Source organism: Panulirus ornatus, chromosome 4, assembly GCF_036320965.1.
Source record: "Panulirus ornatus isolate Po-2019 chromosome 4, ASM3632096v1, whole genome shotgun sequence".
In the NCBI taxonomy this organism is placed as follows: domain Eukaryota; kingdom Metazoa; phylum Arthropoda; class Malacostraca; order Decapoda; family Palinuridae; genus Panulirus; species Panulirus ornatus.
Window position 1 is genome coordinate 73,705,399 of NC_092227.1, and position 11,113 is coordinate 73,716,511.

General features: G+C 40.3%; 1 protein-coding gene across 1 annotated transcript in view; it reads left to right on the forward strand.

The window, feature by feature from the left end:
• Positions 1-690: 690 nt before the first annotated feature.
• The window catches only part of Caf1-105 (chromatin assembly factor 1, p105 subunit), a 305,893-nt gene continuing 295,470 nt past the window's right edge, over positions 691-11,113 (forward strand). The window contains exon 1 of the mRNA XM_071696805.1: positions 691-829. Within this exon, the coding sequence (XP_071552906.1) occupies positions 827-829 (3 nt within the window). The 5' untranslated portion in view covers positions 691-826. The remainder of the gene's footprint in view (positions 830-11,113) is intronic.

The following is an 11,113-nucleotide window of genomic DNA, read 5'->3' on the forward strand; positions in this document are numbered from 1 at the left end:
AATTTCTAGTCTCCGTCAACGGTTGTGTGATTAATACTTGTTTGTTACGGGAAGAGAGTTTTACCCTTATGTTGCCTGGTCTTTTAACTTTGAATATATGTTGCGAGTCTTACCTCCGAAGGGCACACACACACACACACACACACATACATACCAGCCTAGGACAGAAGCAGTTGCACTAAATGTGTCTTAATTTTTCTTTATAAAGCTTATGTAAGTTTTTCAACCTTTTTTATTTAATTAGCATTCACAATTTCAGCGTAAATCATTCTGTTAGTAGTTGTTACTAGTAGAATATGTAATATATTCACCCAAACTCGAAATATGGGCAAACATCGCAAACAAGCAGTCTGGTTGTTAAAGCTCTGCTAGCATTCCCGCCAAAGCCAATGACGTCTTTTGTCCATTATAAAACTTTCAAAAGATGTATAGGTTTATGTTGTCGGTCCCCTTTTATTTCATGATATGAATTTTAAAAAAAGTTGTGATATATGATGAATCATTTACGTGGAAATGGACAAACTTTATATTACAAAAGTGTATGGACACCTGAAAATCCCAGGAGCAGTGACACGTCCACACACATTTGTGGGTTAAGTGTTGTACTCGAATGTTCTTTTTTTAGCAGTGCGCCAATATGTGCTTTCTACACTGTATTTGCGTTGAAACTCTTGTATTGTTCAACTGAAAAGTAAGATGAACAAACCTAGAAAGATCTTTAGAACACTACAAATATAATTTATACCAGTTCTCAGACCTCTGCTCCGTAAGTGAAGTTGTAAGCATCAAACTGATCCAGCGGCATTTAACGGAGCCTGACATCCCAATGGTAAGTAACATGTCATAACTTTGGTGTACGAAAAGTTTAATGTATTGCTGTGTATTGAAGATATGTATGGTTCATTAAGGTAAGTGCTTATCTGACACTTTGTTGATAGTTTAAACGATGTCATTCTTATGAACTAAAGTTTTGTAAGGTGGAAAAAACTGCTTTACTCTAGGACGCCAGAAATGAAAGCATTTTGGGTAATTTGCCAGTTTAACTACGCATCGAAATTAGCTCTGGATTCATTTTGTTTTGCAATGGTAATAGGCTATGGTGTTTAGTTAATACAATGGGAGAGTTAAGGAGCGTGATTTGGAGCACAGTGGCCCGTGTTCAAGAACCGTACGACGGGCGGTCGACTTTGCGAGGCGACGAAGTTTCGCATCGTCGTATTCGACTGCTCAGGTACTGTCGATGCGTTCGTCAACTTGTCATTTACAATATACTGTATGAAAAACACAAGACCGGGGAGTGATTTTTTTTTAGGTTGTTTCGTGGGTTTCTTCATTTCTAGAAGTTTTTTGTAACGCAAATGTAACAACCTAAACTAACTTCCCGTATCAGCCAAGACTAATCTTAATTTTTAGTGTTAGTGGAATATGCATTTAAGCTGGTACGTCCCACTTATAAGGATCATGGTAACGACTAGATAAGTCGTTCATCATGAGAGTACCTAAGGTAACTGTGTAAACAACGTCTTGGGCACATTATGAAGCTAAACGTTCGTCACCTTTAAAAAGACTTCGAATTATCCCCATGACGTAGTATGAATGACCGCAACCATCTTCATGTTTCACAGAAATTCTAAATTCGTATGGAGTCATTGAGTTCAACCAGTCAACATGTAAACCGGACGAATAAAGTGTAATTAGTTGTATGTAATTGGACACATAACCAGTTCCTTTTTTTATTATTATAATGTTACTGTCACTGGGGAGGTCAGGGAAAATGTAGGGTTAATGCAGAAGTGAAACTCTTGTAAGAGATTGTATTTATGGTTGGTTAGTTGTTTGGGCTTTAGGCCTATCAATTGCCAGGGGTCATTAAGGCTGTCAACGCTCGTTACATCCACCATCCGAATAATCTTTAAAACATCATCTTCAGGTGTTAGAAAGAAATCTGTGACACACACTCACTATGCATGTGGCCATTTGTTTATGAAAGCCTCGCCTAGATTACCCCGAGTTGCTGACATTTACAGTTTTTCTTAGTGTTATTTGAAATGATTGCTGTATTCTACTTTCCTTTCACGTACTGCTGCCGTGTGCTGCCAGAGGGAAACATTTTGAATGTTACCTGACGGTCCTTAATCTTTTAAAGAATTTTAAGTAATACCCAAAATTCTTCAGAAGATTAGATTAGCACATTTCTTTTCATTAGAACCGCTTGAGAAAAATAATAAAAACACCACACGTGGTGGACAGATGATAATTACAATAGTAATATTTTACGGTAACGAAAATGAAGGTATTTGTTCTAAGGGGAAGATGGGTGAGGTTATCATAGGTTTTGTTGATTTCTAGATGTGTTTCACAAGCTGTTACTTGAATAACTCCATCTTTACCGTGCTGTTCATAGCCTATCCCGCTATAGAATTGTTATCGACGGATAACGCAAAAGCACTGGATATCCAGTGCCTTTGTCATCCGTCGATAATTATATGTATATATACCTCCAACAGCCAGGATTGAATCTGGGACCCCTGCGTAGCAGCCGGGAGCGCTTCGGCTAGGCTAGGCGATCATAGCCTAGCAGCAACACTCCTGCCTGCCACGCAGGGGTAGATCCAGGGTTCGATCCTGGCTGTTGGAGGTTCGTATGTTATAAGAAAGTGCGCGTTCATATGCACTACATTCGTGTATATATATATATATATATATATATATATATATATATATATATATATATATATATATATATATATACCACACATGATCTGAATGTCTTATCATATTTCTTAATTTCCCATACAACGTTATACAGCAGAACAGTCGTCTGTATACTTTTGACGTCGCTAAACTACTACATTATAAAAAGAGGAATAATACAAAGAACGATTTCATGTTCTCTAAAACGACAGTGCAAGTTAACAATATAGTTCTTCAACTCTCGATTTTCGTGACGATGTGGTGGCATAGCCACTTTGCCCAGACACCCGTGGTCCTGGTAACAGGCGAGGGATAACACAAGGTAGAGAACGTACAGGCTATATTTCAGTACATCACAAAATAGTCCACTGGAATTTAGGGATTTATCTGGGCGCTTATTTTATTTTTACGATGTACGTCCATCAAAAAGCAATACTAAAACGTTATTAAACTAAGTTCAATTTGCAGTAATGAAACAAATTTTTTGCTACATTTCATATGATGCTTAACAAATAATAAAAAACTTAATAAAGTATCAATAAAGTTTTCTTGTTTAGTATGTCGATATAATCCCAGGAAATAGAACAAAGATTTATGGAACTAGATCGACGTGTTCACTAGGCTTCTCTGTGTCCACTAGGTCGAGGCTTTTGTTGACATGGCTGAGCAGCTTACATTTTTTTTTATACATTGGTCGGACATTGCCATCATGAGAGATATTATCATACAATAGTCTCTGTTTTAATTTCGATTTTTAACTTTCTCTATGCTTGAACTCTTATTGCTTAAAATTTCTTATTTATTGGCAGATACTGTTGATGATAAAACTGTTTTATGCTTTGATATTACGTCTAATCAAAATTGATATTAACCGTATGATTCGAAATGATTGATGTAATCTGGACGTCATCAAATGATCCATTAAGGCAACCTACCTTGTATAGCATGTCGCTCACACCACGAAGGTACAAAGCTAAGCGTCCCACCTCAGCTGATATTGTCTCATCCATTATTTATGGGTTGAAGCAGATCACTGCCATGATATAGTCTAGTTATTTAGTTTATTTAGTTCTATTATTACTGATATAAAATCAGTCTTGAAATGAGGCGAGGGAAGGATTTCCAGCCCCCCGCTCCCTCCCTTTATATTCTCCTACGACACGCAGGGAATACGTGAGAAATATTCTTTCTCCCTTATCCTCAGGGATATATATATATATATATATATATATATATATATATATATATATATATATATATATATATATATATATATAAGCCATCAAGTTTGCCCGTTTCACGATCATTGATACAATTCCTTGTAAAACAAAAAGTCGATAACCTAAAGAGAATTAGATGATTATCTGATTTATATTCATTTTCTTTTTTTGACTGGTGTATAAATGTGCAAAAATATAACGAACGGTAAGTGAATTTTCGCTAGGCTGTGGTATTCTGCTTTTCATATTTTTTCGTATGTAAATTTGTAGGTTAGTCCAGTTTTTGTTTCTCTGTTTTGGCATATCTTTATAGAATTTAGTATGCAAGGGTGTGGGGATACCGTTTATCATATATATATATATATATATATATATATATATATATATATATATATATATATATATATATATATATATATTTTTATCGAGGATGTAAGGCATGTGTACGTGTAGGAAGAGAGGAAAGTGATTGGTTCTCAGTGAATGTAGGTTTGCGGCAGGGGTGTGTGATGTCTCCATGGTTGTTTAATTTGTTTATGGATGGGGTTGTTAGGGAGGTAAATGCAAGAGTTTTGGAAAGAGGGGCAAGTATGAAGTCTGTTGGGGATGAGAGAGCTTGGGAAGTGAGTCAGTTGTTGTTCGCTGATGATACAGCGCTGGTGGCTGATTCATGTGAGAAACTGCAGAAGCTGGTGACTGAGTTTGGTAAAGTGTGTGGAAGAAGAAAGTTAAGAGTAAATGTGAATAAGAGCAAGGTTATTAGGTACAGTAGGGTTGAGGGTCAAGTCAATTGGGAGGTGAGTTTGAATGGAGAAAAACTGGAGGAAGTGAAGTGTTTTAGATATCTGGGAGTGGATCTGGCAGCGGATGGAACCATGGAAGCGGAAGTGGATCATAGGGTGGGGGAGGGGGCGAAAATTCTGGGAGCCTTGAAGAATGTGTGGAAGTCGAGAACATTATCTCGGAAAGCAAAAATGGGTATGTTTGAAGGAATAGTGGTTCCAACAATGTTGTATGGTTGCGAGGCGTGGGCTATGGATAGAGTTGTGCGCAGGAGGATGGATGTGCTGGAAATGAGATGTTTGAGGACAATGTGTGGTGTGAGGTGGTTTGATCGAGTGAGTAACGTAAGGGTAAGAGAGATGTGTGGAAATAAAAAGAGCGTGGTTGAGAGAGCAGAGTAGGGTGTTTTGAAGTGGTTTGGGCACATGGAGAGAATGAGTGAGGAAAGATTGACCAAGAGGATATATGTGTCGGAGGTGGAGGGAACGAGGAGAAGAGGGAGACCAAATTGGAGGTGGAAAGATGGAGTGAAAAAGATTTTGTGTGATCGGGGCCTGAACATGCAGGAGGGTGGAAGGAGGGCAAGGAATAGAGTGAATTGGAGCGATGTGGTATACCGGGGTTGACGTGCTGTCAGTGGATTGAATCAAGGCGTGTGAAGCGTCTGGGGTAAACCATGGAAAGCTGTATAGGTATGTATATTTGCGTGTGTGGACGTATGTATATACATGTGTATGGGGGGGGTTGGGCCATTTCTTTCGTCTGTTTCCTTGCGCTACCTCGCAAACGCGGGAGACAGCGACAAAGTATAAAAAAAAAAAACATATATTCCTATGAGGCCACGGGGAAAATGAAACATGGTGTTCCCAAGTGCACTTTCGTGTAATAATCGCATATACATAAGCGCCAATACACGCACATATAGATACATATATACATTTCAACGTCTACATACATATGCATAGACATATACACACGTACATATTCATACTTGCTGCCTTCATACATTCTCGTCGCCAACCCGCCATACAGGAAATAGCATAACCCCCCCCCCCCCCCCTCCCCAGCTAGGTAGAACCGAAACCACAGCTCGCTTTGCACATCCAGGCCCCACAGACCTTTCCATGGTTTACCCCAGACGCTTCACTTGTTCTGGTTCAATCCATCGACAGCACTTCGACCTGTGTATACCACATCGTTCCACTTCACTCTATTCCTTGCACGCCTATCTCCCTCCTGAATGTTCAGGACCCGATCACTCAATATCTTTTTCACTCCATCCTTCCACCTCCAATTTGGCCTCCCGCTTCTCCTCCTTCCCTTCACCTCTGAAACATATATTCTCTTTGTCAATCTTTCCTCACTCATTCTCTCCATGTGACCAAACCATTTCAACACACCCTCTTCTGCTCTGTCAACTACACTCTTTTTATTACCCCACATCTCTCTTACCCTATCATTACTTACTCGATCAAACCACCTTGCACCACATATTGTCCTCAAACATTTCATTTCCAACACATCCACCCTCCTCCGTACGGCCCTATCTATAACCCATGCCTCGCAACTATATAACATTGTTGGAACCACTATTTCTTCCAACATACCAATTTTTGCTCTCTTGAGATAACGTTCTCGCCTTCCACACATTCTTCAACGTTCCCAGAACCATCGCCCCCTCCCCCACCCTGTGACGAACTTCCGCTTCCATGGTTCCATCCGCTGGTAAGTCTACTCCCAGATATCTAAAAGACTTCACTTCCTTCAGTTTTTCTCCATTCAAACTTGCCTCCCAATTACCTTGACCCTCAACCCTAATGAACCTAATAACCTTGCTCTTATTCACCTTTACTACCAGCTTTCTCCTTTCACACACTTTACCAAACTCAGTCACTAACTTCTGCAGTTTCTTAAAATCAATCGGATTTGTATTTCAGATTTTGTTTATTGAAACGTTACAATGCACATGTAAACATTTAACAAAGTTTCATATCCCATCACAACACACGCTTGTACAGTGTTACCACACCATCCATAAACACACACACACCCCTGCTGCATACCGACCTTCACTTGGAACCACTCGCTTTCCTCTCTTACTACTCGTACATATGCCTTACACTACAGATGCAAACTTTTCACTGCCTCTGAGTTTTCGTCCTACATCACATATCCTTTAGAACTTTCTCATAAATACCAAATACAAATGGTTCTGTTTCTCTGTATTTTCCACACATTCTTCCAAGCAGACACCTGATCCACACATACTCTACGACTTTTGAAACCACACTGTTCTTCCCCAATTTCATGTTCCGTACATGCATTCACCCTCTCATTCACTACCCTCCTATACAATTTTCCAGTTACCCTCAGTTACCTTTATCCCCCTCGCCTTTGCGCAGTGGTACTATACATGCATTCCGCCAATCCTCAGGCACCTCACCATGATCCATACATACTGAGAAAATTCTTACCAACCAATCAACAACACTCGCCCCCATTCGTAAGAAGTTCAACTGCAGTACCATCCACTCCAGCTGCCTTGCCACATTCCATGATACTTGCGTAAGGCCTTCATCATCTCTTCTCTCTTCACCAAACCACATTCCAGGATTTTCTCACTTCGCACACCACTCCGACCCAAACGCCCTACGTCTACCACCCTGTCATCAAACACAGTCAATAGCCGTTCAGAATACCTACTACATCTCCTCCTCACTTCATGACTACCTGTAATCATTTACCCATTTGCCCCCTTCACCGATGTTCCCATTTATTCGCTTGTTACTCGCACACTATTAATCTCCTTCCAAAGCGTTATCTTAACCTAATGTTTACTTATATTTGCTCACCCCAACTCTCATTTGCCTCGTCCTTCAACCCTTGCACCTTCATTTTGACCTCCTGCCGTTCTCTTATATCTTTCCCAGCATTTTGCACTGCTTCTCTGAAAATACCACCCATATATATATATATATATATATATATATATATATATATATATATATATATATATACTCAACAAACTTATACCTCTGTAATTTGAGCACTCACTCTTATCCCCTTTGCCTTTGTACAATGGCACTATGCACGCATTCCGCCAATCCTCAGGCACCTCACCATGAGTCATACATACATTAAATAACCTTACCAACCAGTCAACAATACAGTCACCCCCTTTTTTAATAAATTCCACTGCAATACCATCCGAACCTGCTGCCTTGCCGGCTTTCATCTTCCGCAAAGCTTTCACTACCTCTTCTCTGTTTACCAAATCATTTTCCCTAACCCTCTCACTTTGCACACCACCTCGACCAAAACACCCTATATCTGCCACTCTATCATCAAACACATTCAACAAACCTTCAAAATACTCACTCCATCTCCTTCTCACATCACCACTACTTGTTATCACCTCCCCATTTGCGCCCTTCACTGAAGTTCCCATTTGCTCCCTTGTCTTACGCACTTTATTTACCTCCTTCCAGAACATCTTTTTATTCTCCCTAAAATTTAATGATACTCTCTCACCCCAACTCTCATTTGCCCTTTTTTCACCTCTTGCACCTTTCTCTTGACCTCCTGTCTCTTTCTTTTATACATCTCCCACTCAATTGCATTTTTTCCCTGCAAAAATCGTCCAAATGCCTCTCTCTTCTCTTTCACTAATACTCTTACTTCTTCATCCCACCACTCACTACCCTTTCTAATCAACCCACCTCCCACTCTTCTCATGCCACAAGCATCTTTTGCGCAATCCATCACTGATTCCCTAAATACATCCATTTCCTCCCCCACTCCCCTTGGTAAATTATATGGGAGGGTATTGATTGAGAGGGTGAAGGCATGTACAGAGCATCAGATTGGGGAAGAGCAGTGTGGTTTCAGAAGTGGTAGAGGATGTGTGGATCAGGTGTTTGCTTTGAAGAATGTATGTGAGAAATACTTAGAAAAGCAAATGGATTTGTATGTAGCATTTATGGATCTGGAGAAGGCATATGATAGAGTTGATAGAGATGCTCTGTGGAAGGTATTAAGAATATATGGTGTGGGAGGCAAGTTGTAAGAAGCAGTGAAAAGTTTTTATCGAGGATGTAAGGCATGTGTACGTGTAGGAAGAGAGGAAAGTGATTGGTTCTCAGTGAATGTAGGTTTGCGGCAGGGGTGTGTGATGTCTCCATGGTTGTTTAATTTGTTTATGGATGGGGTTGTTAGGGAGGTAAATGCAAGAGTTTTGGAAAGAGGGGCAAGTATGAAGTCTGTTGGGGATGAGAGAGCTTGGGAAGTGAGTCAGTTGTTGTTCGCTGATGATACAGCGCTGGTGGCTGATTCATGTGAGAAACTGCAGAAGCTGGTGACTGAGTTTGGTAAAGTGTGTGGAAGAAGAAAGTTAAGAGTAAATGTGAATAAGAGCAAGGTTATTAGGTACAGTAGGGTTGAGGGTCAAATCAATTGGGAGGTGAGTTTGAATGGAGAAAAACTGGAGGAAGTGAAGTGTTTTAGATATCTGGGAGTGGATCTGGCAGCGGATGGAACCATGGAAGCGGAAGTGGATCATAGGGTGGGGGAGGGGGCGAAAATTCTGGGGGCCTTGAAGAATGTGTGGAAGTCGAGAACATTATCTCGGAAAGCAAAAATGGGTATGTTTGAAGGAATAGTGGTTCCAACAATGTTGTATGGTTGCGAGGCGTGGGCTATGGATAGAGTTGTGTGCAGGAGGATGGATGTGCTGGAAATGAGATGTTTGAGGACAATGTGTGGTGTGAGGTGGTTTGATCGGGTGAGTAACGTAAGGGTAAGAGAGATGTGTGGAAATAAAAAGAGCGTGGTTGAGAGAGCAGAGTAGGGTGTTTTGAAGTGGTTTGGGCACATGGAGAGAATGAGTGAGGAAAGATTGACCAAGAGGATATATGTGTCGGAGGTGGAGGGAACGAGGAGAAGAGGGAGACCAAATTGGAGGTGGAAAGATGGAGTGAAAAAGATTTTGTGTGATCGGGGCCTGAACATGCAGGAGGGTGAAAGGAGGGCAAGGAATAGAGTGAATTGGAGCGATGTGGTATACCGGGGTTGACGTGCTGTCAGTGGATTGAATCAGGGCATGTGAAGCGTCTGGGGAAAACCATGGAAGGCTGTGTAGGTATGTATATTTGCGTGTGTGGACGTATGTATATACATGTGTATGGGGGGGGGGGGGTCATTTCTTTCGTCTGTTTCCTTGCGCTACCTCGCAAACGCGGGAGACAGCGACAAAGTATAATAAAAAAAAAAAAAATATATATATATATATATATATATATATATATATATATATATATATATATATATATATATATGTATTCCTGGGGTCAAATTGATGCACAAAGTCCTAGCCTTGAGGATTACTGGTTGCATAGGAGAATGGATAGAAGCCTGGTGACGTGATAGGAGGCAGAGAGTCGTAATGAATGGGGAGTCATCACCGTGGTCACCCGTTGCTAGTGGAGTCCCCCAGGGATCCGGACATGGGCCTATACTTTTCATCATTTATATTAACAATATTGACGTCGGGCAAAATGAACTTGTGTCTAAATTTGCAAATGACGCTAAGATCGGCAATGCCAGATTAACTGAAGAACATAGGCTAATATTACAAGAGAATCTATGTAAAATCACTGAAAGGTTTAGAAAATGGCAAATGTCATTTATCGTCATTAGATATCACCTTTTACAAGTAGGAAACCTAAACAAATTTTTTTATCATGAACTGATGTGTCATAAGATAAAGGACACCCCTAGTGTGAGTGATCTAGAGGCTCACTGTCTTACAATAACTTCAAATTCTACCAGCATTGCGAGGAAGCTGCCAAGAAAGTCAAATAGGATGTTAGGGTTTATATACAAAAGCAAGGATGTGATATTGCCCCAATACCTAAGTCTAGTTAGGCCACACCTCAACTATGCAGTGCAGTTTTGGGACCCCCACACTTAGAAAAAAAGGGGACATTCTTAAATTGGAAACAGTGCAGCGAAGAGCAGCTAAATTGATCCCCTCCTGGCGTAACAGACCGTGAGTAAGACGGCGAGAATTAAACTTGTTCTCCCCAAGCAAGAGGCGCTTCCAGGGCACATGCATTGAATGTTTCGTGATACTTAAAGGATTCATCCACGTCGATATTGAACGTTTCTTTACAGTAGCGCCAGCATTACCGATGAGAGGAAATCTTATTAAAATCTTGAGGTTACCGAGTTGATTTGGCTTGTACGATATATCTTTTTTTTTTACTAACAACATTAATTCGTGAAATAAGCTGTCAGATTTTTTTTTCAGACATACATGTCGTTGGTGATGGAATGCATGACATATTCATGCTCATTCTCCCTTATGAAAACTTTCCCATAAAAAAATTTCATTTAGGCTTGTTACTCCTGCAAGGTAT